The sequence below is a fragment of the Botryllus schlosseri genome, chromosome 1 (genome assembly GCF_051294905.1).
Source record: "Botryllus schlosseri isolate E-star chromosome 1, Bs_hap1, whole genome shotgun sequence".
In the NCBI taxonomy this organism is placed as follows: domain Eukaryota; kingdom Metazoa; phylum Chordata; class Ascidiacea; order Stolidobranchia; family Styelidae; genus Botryllus; species Botryllus schlosseri.
Genome location: NC_137236.1, coordinates 34,341,979 through 34,368,214, shown reverse-complemented (window position 1 = coordinate 34,368,214; position 26,236 = coordinate 34,341,979). Strand labels below are relative to the sequence as shown.

The 26,236-nt window shown below is 39.9% G+C and overlaps 2 protein-coding genes, 1 long non-coding RNA gene and 2 other non-coding genes across 9 annotated transcripts in view; all 5 read right to left on the bottom strand.

The window, feature by feature from the left end:
- LOC145435743 (armadillo repeat-containing protein 1-like) overlaps positions 1-26,236 on the bottom strand; it is a 391,422-nt gene that overhangs the window by 330,058 nt on the left and 35,128 nt on the right. The gene's annotated exons all lie outside the window — the stretch shown is intronic.
- LOC145448127 (ubiquitin-conjugating enzyme E2 D4-like) lies at positions 736-5,504 on the bottom strand. 2 transcript variants are annotated; one of them, XM_080326455.1, is made up of 3 exons: positions 4,877-5,504; positions 2,217-2,254; positions 736-1,425 (listed from the first exon to the last, which is right to left on the bottom strand). In XM_080326455.1, exon 1 carries the CDS (start codon positions 5,425-5,427, stop codon positions 4,882-4,884), a length of 546 nt encoding a protein of 181 aa, XP_080182581.1. In that variant the 5' UTR covers positions 5,428-5,504; the 3' UTR covers positions 736-1,425; positions 2,217-2,254; positions 4,877-4,881. The 2 variants fall into 2 exon arrangements, with proteins under 2 accessions (XP_080182581.1, XP_080182589.1); XM_080326463.1 differs by lacking the exon at positions 2,217-2,254.
- Positions 11,608-11,689, bottom strand: Trnas-aga (transfer RNA serine (anticodon AGA)). Its single transcript has one exon. It is a non-coding gene; the product is annotated as a tRNA-Ser (tRNA).
- Positions 11,693-11,765, bottom strand: Trnat-cgu (transfer RNA threonine (anticodon CGU)). Its single transcript has one exon. It is a non-coding gene; the product is annotated as a tRNA-Thr (tRNA).
- On the bottom strand, positions 12,286-14,910 carry LOC145448119 (uncharacterized). The gene is made up of 2 exons (XR_013917812.1): positions 13,805-14,910; positions 12,286-13,466 (listed from the first exon to the last, which is right to left on the bottom strand). It is a non-coding gene; the product is annotated as an uncharacterized LOC145448119 (long non-coding RNA).

The window sequence follows — 26,236 nt, the reverse complement described above, 5'->3', positions numbered from 1 at the left end:
ATGGATCAATGAAAACTAGTCCCAAGGGGTCCATGGAATCCTGTATATCAACCCCAGAAATATATCATCTCTCTTTACTTGGAATACTGACTATCAAACATTTTAATTTGAAACTACTGTTTTCTAATTGAACTGTTCCGTAGCCGCTATGCTTTCTTTCGTCCTTTGACTTTTTTAACAGTAAGTATATTTTCTTGGTAATCTTCATATTCTACAGCTCTGAAATATTCACAGTTACAAATATACTATGGTCGGATTGTTCACTTTTTAAATTATATCATTTTCTGCCACTATACCAGTTCAAGGGGATACGCTCTTGTGTATAAGATTTGACTCTGGCCTCTTTTCTAATTGGTCAAGCTGTATCCGTTTATTCTCTGATTCTGTTCAATGTTCATCAGGGGCGGGCAACTTTTCGAGTAGGGGACCAATCATCCTCATTTTACCAATTCCGTTGTTTGCGAATGAAACTATTGATAGAATCGAGCCCAGTGATTCATATGCTGTATTAAAATTGAGTATTGTAGTGGACAACAGGGGAAAACTTTTGGTAGCATTTTGGAATAATGTGACTGGTCCGGCTCGCGATATGAAAGTCTACATCCAGCCCGCGACGCAACTTCAGTTTGATACCCCTGATCTATATAAGATGGTATACCAATAGTGATCTCCAGCTTCGTTTCTTCCACATTTCTTCGCGAAATTCATATCCATGACAAAAATGAATAACGGCTATAATGCTTGATGTATATATATCTATTATAGAATCTTTTATTTATTGTACATATTCTACATTGTGATGTGGAGTTTAAGATAACGTACAAATAAAAATCCGCCACAATACGCATCCAACTATACATTAATACATTACTATACATTACTAGAGCACAAAGTGTTGAGAAGAACAAAACCTTTAAAAATTAATTTTCACACAAAACGAAACATTATAATGAATATCCATTGCTAATCAGCGTGACTTCTAATGTTTCATATCATACACCAGTTCAGAAATGCGAGGCTTCACCTTGGAAAGTGTCATCATATTGTTCAGTCGAAACGCAACAGCGTTATACCAATTGCTTAATTGCAAATGAGCTTAGGAATGGAAGGACGGGGGTGGCTTTCCAACTCCGACCTACGCTGCGTATACGACATTTACGACGCACTACATGCCACCACAATAGTAACACTTTGACTACATATCGGGTCTAATTACCTGCAACCTGCAACTAAGATTGACATATCATCAAAAATCATATGTATGAGTTGAGTGTGTGTCTTGACCTACAGTTAACCCCTTAGATTGGCTCAGGGAACCCCATCTGTTTCATAGATACCGTGTTATATTCTATCTTTACCCAATGCAGCAAAAGAGAATGAGACAGCGTAGTCGAGGCACAGATGATACTTGGTTCTTGCTTGAGGCTTGAAAAAAAGCAATAAAACATTATATTATAACTCATCGTAATAATAAAAGTAATATTATGATGGACGTGTATTTAACATGTACGTCATCATTCTCATATGTGTGATATAAATCATCATTATCTCAGTTGGATTACGTTACTGTAAGCATGAACCAATCTAGATAATCCAACGAACTAATAATTACATCAACCTCCGTCATAATTGCATCTTTGTTAGTAATTATTAGATAGAAGATAATTATCAGCAGGAGATAAGTTTACAACATAATAAACGCTACTCCAGTAACACAGTGAGAAGGTTACATAGTTTAATTGTTGTGTTTTAGTTAATGGTTATCACAAAAGTCAAAGATTGCTGGAAAATCTGGAAATTTAGCAATTAAATACGATTTCAACAAAATTTGATGCACTGATGTTTAGATACAGTGCCATTTACAGCCCAGCAACGGAATCTGTAACTCTAAACATGGTAACCACCAAAGATTTATGATTTGGCAAATAATGATTAACTATATACTACCATGCAAACTGAGTAACGCCATAACTATAACGTAATACCACATGGCATGCGACGAGCAGGACTTGGCGAGACATTCCTATGTAGGGCACACCGGGGGGTAATCTGCAACACAAGCAACTGGAGCAGTCGCAATCAGGGCGGCTACATCGACCTCCCACTCAGCTTGACAAGTGTCCAATACTGCCCATTAAATCATCCACGCACAATTTGGCACATATCGAGAAACGCACAATCTAAAACAAAGCAGAATCTAAACCAGGAATCCTCACCTTTTTCTGAAAATTAAATGGTCTCCATATTTTTCTACCTGTTGAAAAATTAAAAACGTTTTTTAATTGTACAACTTATTTATATTGTTACCGGTAGTCAGAATGATAAAATAATATCGATACTACACACAGCCAATAAATTACTTAGTTATTAGAATACATATTTAGTTAATGTGACACCTGAGCTTGATTCTAGCCTGAAAATGTCTCAAATGCTGGTTTGGTGGTGGAGGGAAGAAAACCAAAAAAAAAACTGAAGATCAAGAAGCAACTTATCGTTGTACTATTATTATTGTTATTATCTTTTAATTCATCACCGTAGGAGACTACTTACATTCGCACGATTGCATCAAATCAGCACAACACTAATACTTTCACCCCAGAATCTCGCATTATTGTCCCCCCCCCCACCGTTTCCGGCAGAACAAAACCATATCGAACTCATCACACATGAGGATACTATTCAACTATAAGCTCACACGCGCGCACATATGAAGCATAGACTATCATGGCAATTACATTTCAAACTTCAAGAACTCCACGCTATGATTCCGATCGACTGTCATATTCCTCATTCGGGAGCGTTCTTTTAATGTCTTCCTTCAACGAATACCACGCATTCACAAGTCCCGCCAATAACACAGTCCATGAAAAACGAAATGCAGTCTTCAACTTCCACAGTAATGCACCTTGCCAAAGACGTGTGCAACTAGATGTCGATCCATCAATCGATCCAAAATGCCATTCCTATGGCCGAAATCCATTCACTTTTCAATAAACCACCACTCAAACGATGATCCTGACATGCTCGCCTCTGCAGAAGACATTTTCCCACGGTTCCAGCGCATATATTAGGCCTACACCATCACAACGCGAACCAGATTATTTCACAACAAAACATAGGACGACCGTAAGAAGTGCTATCAACACATAATAGTGTATGCATCCTCTTTCAAACAAACTCACACTTGTTCGGCCAGTACATACGCGCTGTTACGAACTCAAATAAACATGTTATGGTTACTGAGCAACCGAGCTATGTGGTGCAATCCAACCGAAGAAAATCGATAATGTGGATGCTGTGTGAGAACGTATAATCCAATGTGAAACTTGATGTTCAACTAGTTTATATCAAATTGAGTCAATCGAAAAAGATTTGATTGCAAAACTTGCGGTGCATACGAGATAGTTGGGTACATTTGTCCATTATCCCATGTCCTTTATCGACTTTTCAATGATTATCATTAAATGCGTCTTAACGTGTACTGATTTTACATCGCAAACACTGCAGTTCGCAGACGTTTGTCAATTTGTGATATTCATTAGCCTAATAACTTTCATAAGTTCATATTTCCAGTACATCGCCGTGAGTTTCATATGCCGCTTAGCTCGACATTATAATTAGAATCAATAGATTGACAAGAAAAAAGAGGAAGTTACAACAGATATATTCTTACATATTTATGCCAACTATTGAAGGAATGCTATATATAAGAGACATATACCTGATTATTTCTTGCACGCTGGGAGATGCAACATTGCCGCCGCGGACTATAACCGAGCTAAAGTCATATTACAATCGAGAATGACTTGTTCGCCAACTCATTACATTACTCATCGAATGTGCTTTAGTTTAACTTTGACCAATCTCCATTAACACATATTTCGAAAGGTCGGTATATTTCGATGATGAACAGGTTTACTGACTGTAATCACTAATCACTAGGGCGTTTTTTTTTTGACTTGTCAAAATTTGTCAAAATTTTGTCAAAATTGTAGCGTTAGGTCAAAATTTGTCAAAATTGTTCATAAAGTCAAAATTTTTTTACGTCTTTATTTCGTTTGTATCGTAGATTTTGCAGTGTCTGTGAACGTATCATTTGATATTTTACAGCTTGTAGTCTACTTTATATACCTACTGTTGTAAACGGCGCATTGTCTGCTCATACTGAATCATCAACGGTCAATGGTCAACGTACCGCAATATCCTAACTGGGGCATCATTCTTATATTGAAAAAGCGCATGATGAAAAATTGTAATAGACAACATTGTCAGAATGAAGCAACATATTGCGTCACCAGTAGTGTATGCACATTGCACAACTTGAGTGTTGTCAGCCAACTGCTGCTGTTGAACGTCCTTGGCAAGTAAGGACATGCACTTTTTACACAAGAATATAGGAAAGTATCTCTCGTTGTACTACAATTTTTTTTTAATTATTTCCGCCATAATACGTATTGCAACCACTGGAATTCTTCATAGAGCCAGATTTCGTTAAAATATTGTTTTTTATATGTACAAAGTTGCCTGTTTCTAAGCCAAAAACGTTTTTTCAGGCCAAACTACTTCGTTGGGACAGCCAGTTACAACCGGAAATGTAGATAACCGGTACAATTTTACCATTATTTGGGAAAACACCTAATTTGCATACGTTAGGTCAAAATTTGGTCAAAATTCAGTTTTTTTAGGTCAAAAAAAGTCAAAATTTTGATTTTTTAGGTCAAAATTTTCTGTTTTTTAGGTAAAAAAAAAACCGCCCTACTAATCACCAATGGTTACACCGTATCAAAGAGAGTCGCAGGAAACCTTGCGCATAATAATCAGTGATCAAGAACTATCATCTTCTTAAGTACATTTACTGTATCTTTCTTATCCTCACCTCAATTAGACAGACTCAATACGAGCATCAGTTGAAAAGGACTGCCCTGGTGGTGAACATCTCGGCACCGTTGAGTGGGCTCTACTTTTAAGGGCGGTGGTATCCATGGCATACATTTCGGTCCATTGCTTCGCCCGTTTGGCGTACTCCCTGGGGTTTTCTATATACAGGGTCGCACTCTCCGGGTCCATCGGGTCGTCTGGATTGGGCGAAGCAAGCAAGGAGCATATGGACAACAGGACCTTCGATGTCGTAAGCGCTGGCGACCATTGCTTTTGCAAAATATCTACACATATAGTCCCTTTCCGGCTGACATTTGGATGAAATATTTTCGTTTCAAATCGCATTTTCGGCGGCTTAAAAGGATATTCCGTTGGATAATCTATCAGAATTCGAAACAGGCCGCCTTGATACGGCGTTCCTTCCGGTCCTCCGATGGTAGCCCACCACCGATACAGGTCGATATCGTCGACTGGTCCTGCTCGAATGGCAGAATTTATCGGCTCTTCTGTAAATTTTTTGTATTCGTACTGCAACCTCTTTAAAGCCATATCACAATTAGCTTAGTAGACCGACATCGCTAGCAGATACTTGTTCTAGTTCCTTCAATTTGCTGTTAGGCTGCTGCAATCTGCTGTTTCAGATATCTACGCGGGGAAGTCCCGGGGATATGGAGACTATACAATTATACATAATACATAAACATTTAAAAACTTCTCTTACGCCATCATAGGCTCAGTGCCAGTGGGCGTACTACCGGAGGATTGTACAAACAGAAGCTTGACTTCAGTGTTACGAATGTGTGACACGTAAATTTTGCATGTCTATACGTTCCACACTTCCACAAACGTTTTGATAAGCAACAAAATTTCGCGGACCTTTTTGCAATCAAAACCATTCGTGTTAAAGCTGCTTCTCGTTCCTTGCTATATCATTCGTCCAGGAGGCGTGTAATAAACACAAAACTACGATATATATATATATATATATATATCCGCCCCAGTCAACATCCCACCCTCCCCCCAACTTCAACAAGATGTAATTATGTACTTGGGCGCAAAGCTCAACGCAATGGAGCCGAGGATTGGCAAGCAGAGGGATTGAGTAAATGTTTACTCTGCATACCCTACTACAGAGGTCTCAAACACGCGGCCCGCGGGCCGCATGCGGCCCGCGAGACCATTTTGTGCGGCCCGCGACGGAGTTTTGGATTTCGAAGTATTCGACAATATTTTACTACCAATTTTTAAGAACTTAAAATTCTACTCCGGAAGCCTGAAACTACTCATCGAACTTCACTAATACATCACTTTCAAAAGTTACCACTCAGTGGAAGATCAACTATTACGTGACATTACTTGTTTAATATGGTAAAACATGACACGTTTATGATTCGTGACTGAAAATTGTGATTTGAACTTGAGCGCGACCCTCTGTAGAATTACTCGTACTCGTACTCATCACGTCAAACGTTACAATCAGAGGACTTTTGTGACTCGGAATGCCGTGACTTGCTACAACCACGCACGCAACAAAGCATGGTGTCCTATATGGTGTGGACACAAGCAAATCTCACGGCTTCGTGAAATTGGTGTTCGTCACACCGACCATTTGGTCGAAGGCAATTTAACGGTAATTTTTGACCGGCTTGTCCTGCATTAGCCTAAATTTGATAAAACGGGTATCAATGGAATGCTACCACGGTACTGACTGCGAAAATATCAATTTTATTCTGTTCGTGGCCCTGGAACTCCCCGAAATAAGCCTCGAATGTTGCATTGTATGTGAGTTTGGTATTGTGATGCAGCAATGACGTCTGGGAGCAGGCGAGGAGCACCGCAAGATGCAAGCGTATTGGCCATCGTTACGCAAGCGATTGAGCACTCTCACTCTCGTGCGCATTTGCTCTTGAGCTGCTCAGACGGCGGCATGGCTGCGTCACAATACCAAACCCACTTACAATGCAACATTTGAGGCTTATTTTGGCGAGTTCCAGGGCCACGAACAGAATAAAATTAATATTTTCGCAATCAGTACCGTGGTAGCATTCCATTGCTACCCGTTTTATCAAATTTAGGCTAATGCAGGACAAGCCGGTCAAAAATTACCGTCAAATTGCCTTTGACCAAAGTGTGACAAAGACCAATTTCACTGAGCCGTGAGATTTGTCCACGGTGAGATGTCCACACCATATAGGACACTATGAACAAACTATCAAAGTGGTAGGAGAAATAGTAAAATATCAAAAAGCCGTAGCTTGCGTTGCGTAGCTTATTTATATATCTAAGCATGTAGGCAACCGACATTGGCATTATGTTGCCCCCTTGATATAGTTGGTTACATCCCGTGTCATCTTGGGTAACTTTATATATGTTATTGTCGCCAATTTAATGTGGCGAGCATCAACTATAGTCGTAGCCTACGCTTTACAGCTGTAACACCTACGGAATCTTCGGCGATTGCACATTTTTATTGTTATTGCACAGATCCATTATGTTCAAGTTGTTATTGATCTGTTCCAACATTCGAAGGTAAAATCAAACGCTGATTCTATTTGACTTCCGTAATGACATGTCAATATAGCCTAGTTATCTGATAAGGAGTGGACCTATGCTCGAAACCAGGAAATAAGGCCTACTTTGAAATACATTGAATTACCATATTATTGGTGGTGCGGCCCGCGGTGCCATCAAAAATAGGAAATTGGCCCGCGAGCACATTTGAGTTTGAGACCTCTGCCCTACTACATACACATTGATTTAACTAAGTTTAGAGCTGCCGTACTGGACTTGAGAGTACCCTTCACCATGGAAAATATAATAACTACTGATTATATATTACCTTTGCTGTGTGAATTCCTTGCGAAGACAAAGATACAGTACTAAATGTTTAGTTGACTGATTATCGCAATATCGATTCGATCAGCAACTGTTATGTCGTGACGCAAAAGACCATAGTTGTTATATGCGTCACTAAAATTGTTTTTAAATATAATAATAATAACTAAGTGCTCGTAAATTAATAATGCGGGTCTGAATCAATGTTCCCTCCAAGTTGCGCGCGTGTGCAATTGCGCAGGGCTGACACGGTCTCTGCTCACAGAAAATCTAAGCTGCGCACATAAAAGCCGACGTGATGACCATTTTTAGTCGTTACGCACTGTTGTCCAAAGGACCGCGCAGTGATTTGGTCAGTGCGCGCAGACTCGTGAAGAAATAGAGGGATATATATATATATATATATCGACTTTTCAATTAGATAAAATAAAAAAAGGGCAAAAGAAAACAGGAGACAAAAGAACATCGAGGTAATCAGTTTTGGGCTCGTGTTAAGCGTCTCCAACGTAGGCGGTCGTGGGCGTCTTCAAGCGACAGCCCGCGTTGCGCTAGATCAGTCTCCATTGTTGAGCACCATGTTCTCCGATTCCAGCCACCTCTGCGCCATGGCTCCGTGGGAATGTGATTGATGATGGCGGCGGCTGGTTGCTCGTCTTGATGCCGCACTAGATGGCCGATTAGGCGGAAGCGTCGTTCAGTTGCCAGTAGACGGCATGGGACGGGACCGTTCCTGTGAGTTCTCGCAATGCGTTCGTGGATATATGCTCCGGATGGTGAATGCCGAGTGCATAGCGGAGGAGTGCGTCGTAGTTAGCGTTGAGCGTCTTAGCCAGCTTCTCTGTCAGCGTGAGTGCCTCTATTCCGTAGAGAAGAACCTGCTCGACAGTGGCACGGAAGATGCGGGTCTTGAGAGGGAACATTGGTCTGAATCGAATAATAGGCTTTGACTCGAGTCGAAAAATCACTATTTCACAAAAACGTCGCAGTGTACAGCTTTGTGTTACATGTTTTGGATGCTGGGATGATTTCAAGACTTTCTCGCCGTGGAGAAAGCATCTCGTTTGTGATGAAACAACTCGCAGCGGCAAGGATCGTATATCAGAACTCGAATAAAATCGCCTTCACTGCTCGAATCGTAACAATTAATACTCGACTCGGGTCCGAGTACTCGTATAATTGCAATCAACGTTATTGATAGCCTCGAAGAATCTATTTCCTATTTAACCAGATACCGCTGATTCTGATCCTCTTTAACCCGCAGACTGATAAAACTTCAAAACAAATCTTGCGGACTGGTGAACCTTCAAAAATTAAAATTCACCTTAGATATAATTACGACAACTTGAATGTGATATTGAAAACTCCATTTGATGATGCCTTTTTGATACTAAATATCTAACTGTAACTTCATTGTGATTGTTCGGTATTCCTTGAAAAATGCGACTTTGTTATTTGTTATAGGGGTATGGGCCAAGAGTTGCCTAAATAAAGTTTGTTCAATATACACCGCAGTTTTTACATATAACGTGTCCAAAACGACTTACAGGCTGCTTTTTGACAGTTTCTAATAACACTTGTGTCATTATGACGAACGCCTAAAAGACCTTAAACTTTCATTACGACATCATGCACAAAATTACGCTCCACAGCTCTAAATACATTTAAAATGTGATGCTTATTTCGTTAATTAGTGGACAAGAAGCCAACTTCTTGCATTTGGGAATTGAAATATAAAACTTTACGATATATGGAGGACCAGCAGAAAAGTTGACCCGGGCAGGCAATTGAGAACCATTGGCATAGACTTCTATACTTGGCAATTTGAAGCTTTCTGGGCAAACCCGGGCTTAGAATACGTACTTTTTTACTAACGTGAAAAGCGCAACTGTTAGGTACCCTTTAGTAGAAAATTACCACGTTGCTCCCACTCGATTACCAACGATGACAACGTGGATCACCACTGTATTTTACCTAAATAGGTCTCCAAGGCCTCGAATATGGGCCGCGACGATGTTTCGGTCATGAAAACGAAATTTAGCCATCAACAATTGAAAGGCTCGAAAATGGACTGCAAACCATGTTCGGTATATTGAAAATCAAGCTATTGAGGATGAGGACTAGCCACATAAAAGCAAGGTTTGTTTGTTTTGGGGGTATTCATGGAGTTTGTCGACTACTATGGTCATTTACACCAGGCCGATATCCTTCTCATTTTCCGTAACTGCCGACTTATAGCACGGCCCACCTTTACGCTTTTGTAAGACACCGCTGACGCGGATGAGATGGCGTGGAGGAGCCTAGATAAAAGCAAGGTAGAGCGATTCACTGAGACATGACAATCAGGCAAAATTTGGAATTTCCCCTACGCGCTATACTGTCGACCGCGGCTTCGACTGGTATATGCAGTTTGAATGGTATAGTCAACCGAAGTTCGTAAAATAAACGTGCATCAGTTATTTTAATTACAATACCAATCAACTTATCGACCATTTGCCCCCGCGCTATTTGTCTCCAAGGCGCGCGATTCCATTCAACTCGCAATATATCTAACTGAATGAACTATTTTAGGTCTATTGATTTAGCAATCGGCTCGATCACCATAGAGCAGTGGCTATTGACAGGGATTTCCCGGGATCGCTGAGCAAGTTTCAGGGGTTCGATGGAGATCAAGACAAACGCTCAATTCTTACATATGATCCGTGATGACACACCCGTCATGGCTTCATTGGCTGCAGACCATTAGACGCGATCAATAGTACATTCATGACTGTTGCGGTGCGTTGTGTGAACGGGCGTACGCAGTTTGATTCGGGTTCGAAATCGAAGTACCGTCCTTCTGAACTACTGATTCTATCTTCTATATTTATTAGCTCATTTCCAATTGAGCAATTGGTATCACTCTGTACAGGGTTTTGGCCGAGCAATGTCATGGTACATTACAACGTGAAGCCTCGCAATTTCGAAGTGCTATGAGACAGGGAAAAGCAGTAGTCACACTTATTCGCAAGAAATAGTCATCATATAGTTTTTGTTTTTTTGTGAAAATCATATATTAATGGTTTTGTTGTTATAACACTCTTTTGATGTACATTTCACATTGTGAACCAGTAATCTACAGTCATTAATTGGATGTGTAATCTGGTAGTTCGTTGTTTTGATGAGTCACAGAAAATTCCGCGTTCTCCTTGGCTTCGCTATCGCTAGCAGGTTAGCGTGATGGCTCGCTCCACAGTAAAGGTTAGGGTTGTGTTTAAAACGAAAATCAATTTAAAACAAACATGTTCAAAACAAGGCCCATGTTTTTTATTGTTGTTTTTTGTATTTTTTCAAAGTCATGACGTATAGCTCCATTGACGAAATAGGCTTCCCACCCCTGTCATAAACGGACCAAAAATATCTTTCAAAATCCTTAACCAGGACTTTAACGCAGCATTTTTGCGGTCGGCGGTAATCATCATCAAAACATTCATTCCGTACCAATGATCTATATCAACGTATACTATAGCTGTTGAACCGACAATTTCGCGGGTTCCAACCATCCCATATCGTATTCGTCGGCTACATCGGGTGGTAATCGTCGTCCGTAGGCTCATACAACATGTTTTTGGAAAGTATTTAGGCCAACAAATTTATGGCATAATTATACAACTTATAAAAAAACACAATTATTTAAACTCCCCTGTTTAAAACACTTGAATGAAACCCTAGTACAGGTTAACTACAGTCATCGAGTCATTGACGCGATTCCGAAAATTCTATGGACAGTTGTACAATTTTAAATAGTCAGGAGTTCTGCTGGTATCACAGTATATTTGCAGCATATGATATGATTAAATTGCTACTACTGCATAACAATAGTGATATAACATAATATGTAGTCGAGGAGAAAATAGTCGTTGTCGGCAGGATTCGAACCTGCGCGGGCAGAGCCCAACAGATTTCTAGTCTGTCGCCTTAACCACTCGGCCACGACAACTCAAGCCACCGGTGAGATTCGAACTCACGACCCCTGGTTTACGAGACCAGTGCTCTAACCACTGAGCTACGGCGGCTGTGAGTAACGGAGGTAAACATACGCCGTCAATTTCTTGATTCTGTGTGATAGTGTTATCGTAAAGGTAGAGGATTTACTATATCCAGATGGTATACCCTCTTTCATAGTGCGAGATTGCGACTTAAGATACATAGCAGTTTCGTGTTTCTTACCGTATACGGATCTTCGAATAAACAGGCCAACATAACTGTCGTCGTACCCACATGGTGATTCACTGTTTCGAAGCAACTTGTTTCTTTGTATATCTCAGGGATATATAGAACTCCGGGATGGCTGACTTCATTTTGGCCGTTACCTAAGTAGGTCCAGAAAGTTACCTGCAATCTGCCTCGAAATATTCACTTTTCTGCAAGCTAGCGATACAGCTGTTTCTAGAATAATGATCCTCACTCTTTTGCAGAATAGTTAGTGAGTAAGCTAGACATTCTTCCCATATCACAACCTTACTGCTGTATAGCCAACCTAGTAAAGTATGACACTGCTGTATAGCCAACCAAGTAAACTATGACAACTCTGAATTTCAGTAAATCATGAATGTGTTTAATTTCTACACATCATATAATCTGCATCAGGCCATAAATAACAGAGTGAATAACGAATAATATCAGCCTCTTCTACCTATTTACAAGCCATTGTCTGAAACCTTGCAGCTGGGAAGGGGGGGGGGGGGGTAATAGGATTGATTAAATCAACCATTTCAATTAGCATTAATCGACAATTACCATGAAGTATAGGGTTGCATTTAAAACAAACATGTTTAAAACCAGGCCCTTGTATAAAACATACTTTTTTTAAGCGATGACGTCAAGAATATTCAACAGTGACGTCATATTGGATTGACATTGGCAATTGAAAATATAGGGTAAAAATAGCTCCTTTGACGAAATATATGTGCTATTGCTGTTGAACCAACTATTTTGAGGGTTCCAGCCATTCCATATCGATATTAGTCGGCTATATCGGGTGGTAATCGTCCGTAGGCTCATACAACACATGTTTTGGAAAGTATTTACACAATTATGCCATAATTTTACAACTTGAAAAGAATTTTTTTCAAAAGGCCTTTGTTTAAAACACTGTTTAAATCATGTTTTAAACATTGTGTTTCAAACACAGTTTATTTCAGATGCACCCCCACCATGGAGCATTTACAATAATGAAATGATAGCACGGCCTGTAAGGACTCGAAATTGTGATAGCAGCATTGTCATCTTCTATGTCACTCAATGAAAGTTGATCAAGAAATCAACACACCATTGATACTTCTCTTCAGGTTCAAATGCAGCCTGGGTGGGGGGGGGGTAGAAGTTTGGTACATATCATTATCAATTTGAGAAGCATTCGGTAGACCCAGTTGTTGAATTCAGCTGATATTTTGTTCACCGAGCAATAGATTCATGACCGCAGTGAAGAAATTGCAACCATGGCTTAACGGTACATCACGAATGGGCGTCCTGAAGCATTTCATGCCATTTATCAGTTAAGAAATATTCAGTATCATTGTCTTGCAGATTTTCCGATAGAGCGATAGATGATTCCATGCCAAAAAAACATCTCGGTGAGGAGGCACGAGATCCAAATATTCAGATTGTGGCCATATTTGCCAAGATTTCAATGGGATGTGCCCAGTATAATATATCAGGATATCCACTGTTGACGTGATGCAAATGCTGGAACATCGCGTTAGTTTTTCTGGAATCTGCAACAAAAATGAACAAATGATGTATTTAGAGACACAAATTAACCTTAAGAATATATATATATAGATGTATGCAGAGTTGTTCTATAGTGAAGAACTACTACTTCATTGTAGTACTCAAGTAGGTGTTGCCTATTTTCGAAGATAAATCTTGTAAATTTGAAGCAGCCATCTCCAAACTCAAGTACCTTGCAGGCATTTCACTTTCTACAGCTACTTGAGGAAGTTTAAATACCAGTACGCCCGGGAATACAACTATTACTTGACTACTTTAACCACATCAGGATTAATGTAAATCGCTCATTTAATAACATATTACTAGAATCAGCCTAACTTACCTTTGGCCGACCGAGGAGAGCTCCAATGCATTATTGCGACGATTTGACGAAACCTTGCAAATTGAAAGCAATCCTCAGAGTTTTCTCTTCCTTCGTCGTACAGGCCTATAGGCTATAAGTGTTTATATGGTAAAGACAGGCCGTATCTCAGGGTCGTACCGTGTCCTGACGATTGTGTTGGCTTATCCATTCAAGGGAGTGGGCATCTTCATGGCTTCAGTAAGAGCAAATGGTCAACAAATGTTGTGGCCATATACTGTACTGGAAGTCAGCCATTGGCAGTTCACAACAGTGCATTTCTGTTGAAGTATAATTCCAGTACTGTAGCATTAAGGTGCCATTCATTAACAAACATATGCCTGCCTTGTTTTATCAGACATGTAACTGATGAATAGTATCTGTAACAAGAGATTTGATTCAAAAGTTGTTATGGACACTTACAACTGCAACGACCTTGACGTGTTGTGTTTGTATTAGATTCAAATGTTTGGTTATCCTTAATTGAAATGCCTCTTGAATCTTGCACATCGGTAGTGTACTCAGTGGCTCCAATTCTTACTAAGAATAATCAAGCAATGATCTGGAATACCTGTAAGCCTGCAATAGGCTACCAGCACTACCTGCATATTCACATATTAATCTATAGCACAAGATCTTAACTGACGAAGTCCCTCCTAACGGTCGCCTTCATAGCTCACACGGCACAGTGTAAATGTACACTTGTACTTGTACAATGTACAGCCTTGGATGGTATGGTGACATACATTTGCTTAACATACCGGTAAATGAAAAACATACCGCAAGGCGTAATCTAAATCATACTGCGGATATCAATGTTAACGTTAATTATTCTACATTTTGTTATTTTCTCACGATTATCAGCGCAGCAAAACATGTTACATAAGATACTACAGAAGCAGAGATATTCCGAAGCCGAGTAAATGACCGTACCGGCATACCGCTAAATTGCTGCTGAAGGAATAGGGCTAATATCGCAAAGTTTCAGACTACCTGAACATTTCATAACCTAGTTAACCTATAGCTTTATATAAGAACATAAACATGAATATTATATGCCCCTACCGCTCTCAAAAACTTGAAATTACACACAGATGCAGCGGCTGACTAGAACGTGCATCAAAACTGAATGCGTGAATCCGGACCTACTTAGGTAATGCCGCGATGACGCAATTGACGCAGTCAGCCATCCCGGAGTTCTATATATCCCTGGTATATCTATAACATTATTATGATCTTTCGATATGGGCGGAAGACTACAAACCCTCTACTTGGTAACAACACAAATAAGTTTGTCAACTTTGTAATGATTTATCCAAGGACCAGCGCATGAAGAAACTAAAACCAAGCTGGTGATGTGTGTATTCTAGGCGCAAGCAGTCAAAAGAGCTCTATGAAATCATCTTGGTTTATATTACTGGTCTAGACAAACCCACGCATTCCCTCCGAATTCTCCACGGGTCATCCTGAAATCATAATTGAGTACTATAGTTACAAATTTCCCATCCCACGCGCATGTATACAAAGTAAGATTTATGGTGCTTATATTATAGTCATACCGATTCATCTAAAAAGGTGGTATACGGTACAGTAAAAGAACGGTAAAAGTTTCACGAGCCTTATGCGTTTATAATAATATGAGTGCCCTCTCAAAATACCGGTAAATGTCCAGTAAAAATACTATATGGAAATACTCCTACGAATTTGGCACAGTTTGCGCGTGTAAATCTGTATACCAATGGTTCCCGAAGCGAAGCCGCCTGGGAACAATTATGTTTTTTTAACTAGCCATGAGTTTAATATCTTCTGAAAGGTCCAAGTTTCGGCAATAATACGAATTATACTGCGGTTTGATACAGGGCTGTGGAGTCGGAGTCGGAGTCGGTGGAGTCGGCGTCGTTGTCTGGGTAATTTTCGCTTGATGGAGTCGGAGTCGGTGGAGTCGGCGTCGTTGTCTGGGTAATTTTCGCTTGATGGAGTCGGAGTCGGAGTCGTGACAACTATAATAGCTGGAGTCGGAGTCGGAGTCGGAGTCGGTGGGAAAATCTACAGACTGGAATCGGAGTCGGAGTTTGTGAGAATGACCCTGACTTCGACTCCGACTCCAACTTCTCTATCATGAGAACATTTGCTCTCAAAGAATTTTCAATATAATTTTTATGTACCACAAATCACTGTTATTAATGACCATACCGATCAGGTGCCGCCAGCCCGTGGCACGCAGGCCAAATTTGGCACACGAGAAGGTTGGTGTGGCCTGCGAGGTAATTCTCGAAATTATTAATGACATCAGGTACCATTGCAAGGCCAATCAAAATTTGATTAGCATGACCGCGAAATTTGATGATGACTTAAACAAAAGTTCTGACGCATAGGCGTATCCAGGGGCCAGCCACATTTATCCCAGATCTTCGCAAACGACCATAAAGTAGAATATTTCATAGCAGATTTATTTGACTTTGTTTCTCGGTACTTCGCATGATTCATTGTCACTAGATTTTTTGCATTCAGTATTTGAGCCCCCTTCTGAAAATGATAAATACCTATTATTCACAGAATTGAGTCTAACTATATTCGCAATTAGGAGATAACGTGTCGTCCAACATGCGGTTTCGCTTGTGCACTCGCAGCGAGATCGTCGACAAAACATTTGCACAAAATGATAGAGGCATGTTCACTGATACCGTCGATTTTGCTATGTCTAAACCTAGAATAATCATGTCCTTGCCAAATCAGCCCAGTGGTATACAGATGCGACCCCCAATGTATGTTAGCAACATATTTATTGATATAATTCAGTCATTATCTTGGAAAAATATTTTGCACTGCACAGCTGCATGACATATTGTTATCAATTTTAGAGCGTACAAATATAAGTCTTGTTTGCAATGTTACCCAATTCGGTTCGCTCCTATCGGACGACTAAAGAAGGTTATCAACATTACAGTTGCCCACGCAATGGTTCGTAAATCTCATGTGCCCCTTTGGCCGAAAAAGTTGCCCTCCCCTGATATAGATGAAATTAGACATTACTTGCAAATTACAACTCACTTGCAGAGGGGAAGAAAATCGCAATACCCATTTTCGCGATGCAGTCAAAATTGATGCAATTTTTGGGATTATACCATGATACTGTGACAGAGAAAATGCATCGGCTGGTTTGGTAAAATTGTAAAAATGATGTAAATATGACCAAACGATGCTTCCCACTTGACTAAATAAAAACATGTGTAGTGTAGCTTAGCTGTTCGGGTCGAACAAATGATTAAGAAAGACTGCAAGTCCAATCCTCGAATACTTGATTAAGTACATGTAGACTAGACATAGGCTACGGTCTTTGACTACTTGACTAAATTCCATTTATGACCATTGATACTAGTAGTGAGAGTGTATGTGCTTGTAATCAGTATAGTGTGCAATGACAAAATTAGTAAGTTTAATCTCTTTATTAGTTGCTGACTCATACACAAGAGCTACAATTGGATTTTTTATCTACATTTTTATTATCCATGATTGGATATCTGCCATATTTGAATGATTCATACATTTCAGGATATTAGAGAGTCCATGTTATAAAAACTTGAAAAATGAAGGATATTTAGCAAATCTTTCTTTCATGTTAATTGCATAGTGGATAATTCGAGCTGTGCCACAATGAAACAATTTAGCATGCCACTGTTAATAATATGTTTGCATATGTTTAATGGTTGTATGATATAGTCATTCAACCGAAAATGTGGCACATAATTTTCGAAGTAAATTGGTAATATTGCTGGAGTCGGAATCGGGAGTCGAGGTCGGAGTCGGTACGTCTAAAGACTCAGGAGTCGGAGTCGGAGTCGGAGTCGGAGTCGGTACGTTTAAAGACTCAGGAGTCGGAGTCGGTATATTGAAAATGTGTGGAGTCGGAGTCGGAGCCGGAGTCGCAGCCACTTTGATATGCCATTACGTCGTGCCATCCATACAGCGATGTTAGATTTGACTGATACCGAACCTTGCAGCGATCGCAATATGTCTCTGAATTAAGAGTAACTGATGAATGCGTATTGCGTATAGCTGTTGGATGAGGCTTTTATAGTCTGTGAGTCAAGCCTCTGTGCATAATGCGTAGGAAGGCATAAAGATGTGGAAAAATTAGATATGTTCTTATAAGGTCAAGTCCGTATGGCGTGTGGTCTGCGCGATTGATATTTAATTTTTCTTGCGGTCAGGTATACGTTTGAGTCAAGCTCAAGTAGGGTAATAGAATTATTACACCCCCAAATTGCTAAAATATCTATATGCTACGTACTACCATTCCACATGATTATTTTTGACAAAATATTGAACTCAATTGAACTGAACATTTATACCTCTTGTCCATATAATTATTTCTCTTTGTATATAGACCGAATTTCATATTTGAGAAGTCTCTTAACAATCATAACATGCCATGACATCAATCAATGCGTTGGGATTGCAAAGATTCCGGATGTTCTTATCAGTATTTTTTCGAGATTACAAAAAGGGCTGCGCCAAAGTTATCATTATCATCAAGAGGGGTGTGTCTGAAAAAGTTTGAGGACCACTGCTGTATACAATAGCAACATACGCGGAAATCATAAGTATTTCCATTCGCTACCTTCTGGTTTTATACGATTTGCAGGTTATATATGTGTCATACAGGTAGCCTATGTCGGTCAGCCAGGTAAAAGTTTACAATGAAATACGATAAAATCACGTGTTTTTCCACGTGAGAAATATTTCATTACTGTCAGCCGTGGCGCGAAATGTGACGCGAATTGTGACACTCAGCACACCTCTAATCAGATCAAAGCATATATATGCGTAAATCATGTGAACCTTCACCCATATCACTCACGCACCAACGCTTTTGTGTTGAACAAGAGGCACGTGACGTGACCGGCTGCGCAACAATCTCTCTGCTATTGTATTGTAGGCTACTGTAAAGTACATTGTATTCAATTTTGCACATTTCTCCCTGTTGATCACGATAAGGCCTTGTGGCGTTTGACTGTTCGAAAATAACAGTGTTGTATCCTACAAACAAGTGTGTTGCAATTGTAGAGTATGTAGACTTCCATAACAACATAGGAACAGCATTACACAAATGGATAAAAGGTGGCATTCCATGTACTCAAGCAGGTGAATACTGCTTTGAAAGAAGTGATTTGACCAAAGCTACAATGAAACTGAAACGCTATGCTCTGTCTTCAGTAAGGAATGGGACTGGTCTTTGAAGACCATGAGAGTTCGTTCATTTTTGCGAATATTTGTTTAATATATGTATTTTTATTATCAATATCTCATAGAAAGTCTTCGAAGTGGGCGTAAAAATGTCCGAATTTATAAAATGTCGGATGAAAATGCAGTAAATCTATTCCGAATAACGAAATAATACACAATGCACACATATTGAAAACAGAAAGAGTTTCCAGAAGGAATATATTGCGAGTTAGAAAAAACGTAGGCCTACTAATAAATTATATTCATCGTAAACCAACGATTTGATTAGCGAAAAGGATTCAATATTCGTGCTTTGCTCAATTTTTCTATGAAGCCGCACGAGATTGAAAAAGTGCTTATTGATAAAAAGTTTTTGAACAATTTAAAAAAAGTGTTAACCATCTATAAACGAATTGAATTATTAGTTATTTTGTGATTAATTAGATCTGCATATAACAACATTGAATTAAATAGAAAATAGCAAAACAATAAAAAGTGAATTCATCATTTCAGTTCAAATTTGAAATCGTTGAAAATGGCCTATAGTTGCAATACTGGCGGCATGAAAAAGTATTGAAATTCGTAGTCGTCATCCATTATATAGGGATATGAATTTAAACTTGAAGTGTTCACAGTGACTTACCAGTGAAGCTAACCCATATAAAGCAGTGTTAAGAAAAATGTGTGAGAAAATGCATATTGCATAAGCAAGTTCCATACAGCTTACTGATATGAATAAACATGAAACTGTGAAACACGATATATATACCACAACATTTAGAAAACTGTAATCTGCGAACCCCGTGCATACATATCGGTCCATTGCTTCGCCCGAATCGCATAAAGTGTCGGATTTTCTACGTACAACGTAGCGCTCTCGGCGTCCATAGGATCGTCAGGATTAGGAGACGCAAGCAAAGAACATATCGATAAAAGTACTTTTTCCGTCGTTAGTGCAGGCGACCATTGCGCTTGCAAAATATCTACGCATATTGTACCCCTCCTGCTGACGTTTGGATGGAAAATCTTCGTGTCGAATCGCATTTTAGGAGGTTTGAATGGATATTCTGTTGTGTATTCGATGAGAATTCGAAAAACCCCTCCCTCAAATGGAGTTCCGGGAGGCCCTTCTATCGTTGCTGACCAATGATACAAGTCGGATTCATTAATAGGCCCCGCTTTGATAGGCTGATTCCCGGGATCTTGTAAGAACTTTCTATACTCGTATTGTAACCTTTTCGTAGCCATCTCTCGTGTAACCCTTGTTGCCGGCCGTTTCATTGTGCTTATCAGCAACTACGCTTTATATATAGGACGAAGAGGGTTACCAACAAAGAGTCGTATGAGCTGGGGAATCCCGTGGTAATACGGAAAATGTGTTGTCCAAGCTATTCATTGCATAGCCGGTTTTATTCTGCTTCATCATATGATTTGAAATGTTTGACTTTGCTCGTGGCAAACAGCAGAATTTAACCGAAAAATTACGAATAAACCTGGTATTGGAAATCTGGAGTCAATTTTTACAATGTATAGAGAGGCAGATACCTCAAAAACGAATAATACAACTTGCGGAGGCAAGTGCGGAGGCAGGGTCTTTCCTGTTGCCAGGATGAGAAACGTAAATAATGAAAAGATTTCATGATTTTTGGTATTTGTCCGTTGATGTTCAGTTCATGAATGATTTAGTTTGAGTATTTATCGAAGTTCAAGTTCAAGTTCTTCAAATATTTACCCACCTAAAAGTACGCAGTTTGCATAATTATTTCCACAAACATGCGATAAGAAACAAAGTCGTGCAGTGAATCGGCTAATATGTTTTAATCGGATTCTAGAGTAATATATTACCTCAACAATCATGAAATGCAGTCACTGCATTGAGGGCTAGGATACTGAATCTCATGTTTATCGGCGGAAAGTCAGACATTATGGACTATACTAAGCTATTTGGTAGATAAAATAGCTTCGATATGATTTATTATTGGAGCAGTATTTGTTTGATATATGATTGATAAAGATCACAGGCCAGTGGTCATCGTAGGTATGTCTATTTGCCGTTGAAGGTTAGGTTAAGGCTCAGTTGATGGGTGTTCCAATAGCCCGCCGAAATAAGTCCCATTTCTAAGCGATTCACGCTTTCACGACTGCCAAGGCAGTTTCCGAGGAATTTGATCAACCAAAATGTATCAAATATGATTCATGGTCTGTCTATACTTAGCTCGCTGTATGGTGCTCACACTTGCCCAGTTCATGAGCTATACTTATAAAGCGTCTTTACTAGGCATGGGCACAACGATTCGAGAATCAATTGTTCTGATTCGAGCCGAGCAGCAAGAGTCGAATATTTCGAGTAACGAATTTAAACGCTATTGGCACTGTGAATCTTTGTCGTGGTCCCACAGTGGCAGCCTTGAAACCTTGACTCGGCGCGAAGCGAATCTGTCAGGTCGTTCAGTTTTGTCCAGTCCTAATCATTACCCAAGTCGACCCTGATGACTTGCTCCGAATCATACGAACCAGCGCACTGTTAAAAGCTATGGACTCCTGTATAGTCTCAAGTAGGGCTGGGCAAAATCGAGTACCTGAGTGATTCGATTCTGAGTCACGTATTACGCTTCGAGTCTAGTATTTGAGTATCACTCATTATGACGTCACAACAGAATATACTATGTCAAAGTTCAAATATGAATCTTTTAGGCCAGCACAAAGAACATAATGCCTGTTATCCGTCACATTGAAAATACTTAGGTATTTTTTCGACTATACCGATTTCATTGCACTTCTTGACAATGTTGTGGGATGATCATGACTTCGAAAATGTGTTATTTCCAGTAACTTTTGTAGCTTTGTACTATGTTTCGTATGCTGCTACACGGCCAATCAAGGTTTCAAGGCTTCCACAATGAAACTTAATATCGAAACTATAATTATCGTTAGTAAATTAACTTTCAGTTGCGAGGAGCGTATAATTTCAGTACTCGAGAAAATTGTCTTTTACTACTCTACTCGAATCAATAAAATTAGTACTCGATTCAGATTCGAGTACTCGAATCATTGTGCCCAGCCCTAGTCTCAAGTATTGTTCGAAGTGTTCATAGCTCATTGTGGAAGGCTACCTTACTTTATATCGATCAAATGAAGGAGTGGATCATGGGATGATATAGAGCAGGCAAGGTTGTAACCAAGTCTCAAGGATCCGAGTCACAAGTCAATCTCACTTTAATAGTTTTGACTCGAGTCAAGTCGAGTCATTTTCAACTCGCGACCGAGTCAAGTCCGAGTCCAAGTCATCGATCAGAGGGTCGAGTCCGAGTCATGGTATTATGACTCGAGTCCGAGTCCAAGTCATTGTGTTGACTGCTCAGTTTCCAGTTAAAGTCTCGTTAAACACACTTCTTATAACTCTGCTAGTTGATATCGAATGGTTCGAATTCATAATGTACTAAATTTCCTCACTTTTTGTCGTTTCTGGTCACATTTTCAAGTACCAGTACCAATTGACGAAATCCCAATAGTGTGGTTACTCTACTATTCTTCGAAATTACAATGAAATGTCGGTCTCGGCCTTCTGAGTCTCGAGTCATATGACTTGGTTCGAGTCATACGCAATGGCTCAAGTCCAAGTCGAGTCACGACACAGATTGACTCGAGTCGAGTCATTCTCGTATTTTGAGAAAATGACTCGAGTCAAGTCGAGTCATCAGAAAATCGTGACTCGAGTCGGACTCGAGTCGAGTCATGACTCGAGTCATTAAAACCCTTAGAGCAGGGGTCCCTGACGCGGTGTCCGCGGGCTACCGGTACCGCGCGAGAACCAAATGAATCGCCCGCGGTCGCAGTAGCAAATATTCAAATGAGAGATTTGAAAGTCGAAGCGGAGAATGGTTTTATATGAGCACCAGTTGAACACGGGTCAGTTGACCCTAAGGAACACATGAACGCGGTTTTCGATCGGGGCGTTTCTCGTCTTCGTCCACGCGGAGGCTTAACGGGAATCTAAGTAATATTCCCTATAGTCGCGTATCGGAGATTGGCGCATCGGCGCGCAGTGCGCTATTGAGCCCGTAGACGCTGGTGTGAGTCCCGCGGACTGAAATTTTTATGGAATTCTGTTATAGGCAAGGGGTGGAAATCCTGCCGAGTGATCTGAATGTCCAAGTGATAAAGCCCGAATGAGCGCAGATTAACGGCGGGAGTGTCTGGTAGTCCGTCGCATTATTCAACACCCAAGAAGTAGCTCTTGGTTTCAAAAAGGTTGGTGACCCCTGATTTAGAGTGACGTGAATTCACGTGTTATGACAGGGCTGCGCAAAATCGAGTGCTTTCGTGATTCGATTCTGAATCACGCAATATATGCTTCGATTCGAGTTGAGTTATCGAGTATCAATCATTATGACTTCATAACAGAATGTAATATGTCAAAGTTCAAAAATGTACCTTTTATGCGAGCACAAAGAATATAATGCCTGTTTTCCATCACATTAAATATACTTTGGTATTTTTCCTATCATACCGATTTCATTGCACTGGGTGACAATGTTGTGGAATGATCATGACTTCGGAAATGTGCTATTTCCGGTAACGTTCGTAGCTTCGTACTAAATGTTTCGTATGCTACGATACGGCCAATCAAGGTTGCAAGACTTCAACAGTGAAAATTAGGCTTCAGGATTACTGGACCACGACCTAACATCGACCTCGCCCTCCGCCACATGCCACCCCATTTTGTCGCTTGCGTCTTATATTCTCTGCATTACTTTTCATTCAGTGTGCATGCTTCTTATTTACTTCGCCTAGGCTAAGGTGGGTGTCTAATCTTAATGGCTACTCCAAGCTGTTTCGACACCTTCCTATCTTTTCATTGTATCGCAGTCTTGTGATGTTTTGAAACGATGAAAATGTTAATAAACCTGATTGATTGATTGATTGATTGATTGATTAGTATCGAAACTATAATTCTCGTTGATAAACTAACTTTCAGTTGCGAGGAGCGTATAATTTCAGTTCTCGAAAAAAATCGTCTTTTACTACTCGACTCGAATCATTAAAATTAATACACGATTCAGATTCGAGTACTCGAATGATTGTGTCCAGCCCTAGTTATGTGCCACGGGCTGAACTTCTCTGACATAGGCCTAGGTATATTTAGTTGGAGAGTGTGATCGAGGGCTAAAAGTTACGACAATGACCGTAGACGCAGACTGGAAACCGGAAATGTCATCGTGTCCTTGCTGGATGCGTGGTACAACGACACGTAATTCAGATTTTCTACATGGCTGTAGCTAACTGAGCAATGAGCGATGAGTAGACTATACTGGTATTCAGGCCTACCATATGTCATATTTTAGGAAGATTTGTGGTATTTTCCCATGAAAAGTGAACTGTCCTCCGAAGATGCACAAAATACCCAAATGTGCTCTTTTTATCGCATTTCGAGTGAGTCGCTGATACTTTTCACAATACTTTTAGACGAAATCCATGTATTTCCAAAAACATAATGCAGCCATGAAACCTGCTGAAATGCTGGTTTAAAAAGGATTTATAGAAAATGTCCGTATTACCAGCCCTATACCTTCGTGATTTTTATGGCAAACGTTGCTCGACGGTCTCTGTCAGCATCTGTCACAGTTGTTCTGTGATGCAGCCACAATGATACAAAGAAAGAGACGGAATCAGTTTGGAGCGTCTTGACGATTGTATATAAGTTCAATGATATTTCGTGTAAACAAATTCCCGGACTCGTTAATTATGATCATTCCTTACACCTTACAGCAGAGATCTCAAACACGCGGCCCGCCAGAGCATTTTGTGCGGCCCGCGACGACATTTTAGATTTTTAATAATTTGTCAATATCTAAGTGTGACATATATCTTTTCTGGTTATAAAGGGAAAATTCCCTCTTAAATTGCTCCGAAAGCCTGACACTATCACATCAATTGCAAACGCTACCATGCAATGGACGATTCACTATTTCGCCAGATTTCCAATTCATGATGACAAAACCTGACCCTTAGACGAGTCGTGACTGAAAGTTGTTAGTGGGACTTGGACTATATAGATAACTAAACTCCGTAGGTTAGTTAGTTATCTATACTTGGACGAGACCTTTCTTAGAATTACTCGGACTCGGGCTAACTCGATGGAAAAATGAACATGACTCGAGTGGACTCGGAATGCCGTGAATTTGTTAGAGCCATGAACGCAGCAAACTAATCGCGTATCAGGGGAATAGTAATAGATCAGAAGGTCGCAGCTTGGTATTTCTCTAACTAGCCACTTAAAGGCACCGAGTACCGTAGTGGTACGCTCCAACCACGTACCAACAATGGGCTGTTCGGCGCTCCGACATTTCAATGACTAGGACACACTCATTAACATATTTATATTATATTTATATTTTTTCTGCACTTATATTTGATATTTATCATTGGGATTAAAACCTACTTATCAGAAGTATACCCGAATCCTGGATTGGAATTACATTGCTCAACCTAAAAATGTTTTGATATCAGATCAGTGTCTATTATCAATCTGTTAAATTCAAAATATTCATAGTAGCTGCAAAATTATAACCCGATAGCATTTTATGATTGCATCAGACATTTGTCCGCCGATATGATGTCTATATCTTAAAATTAATATATATCAAGTACAATAACAATTCTATTCACATAGTTATAAATATGAAGATTCTTTTCGTGCCAGGCATAAATCGATACAAGAGTAAATCACATTATAAAGAGGTGTGTTTACTGTCAGTCTGCTGGATCACTATCAATAGGAAATTTCACCCCCGCCTTGTGGCCTACTTGGAAAGACAGAATACCCCTATAAATGCTGCGGCCCGCGGCGTCGTCAAAACTGGAAAACTGGCCCGCGAGCACATTTGAGTTTGAGACCTCTGCCTTACAGGCATTAGTTGAGGGAATCGAGAAATATTCGTGCAGTAAATGCGAAATTTGACTTGCTTTTGTAAATTTCGCTTTGCTTTGTTTTTGTAACTTTTGCCTGTAAATACCAGGGAAATGTATGAATATCATCAAAGTCAAACGCAACAATTCTACTTTTGTGTTATTTACCGGCAAAATCTCATCTTTTGCCGTGCTGAAAATACGGTAGAAGTACTAGTAATATCACGTTGACTATGTTTATCGCGACTTGATGAAATGGTTTGAAGGTTTGAGAACTAT

What these genes read in the sequence shown, in the direction of transcription:
- LOC145448127 (XM_080326455.1), bottom strand. Translation starts at nt 5,427, where the DNA reads ATGGCTTTAAAGAGGTTGCAGTACGAATACAAAAAATTTACAGAAGAG.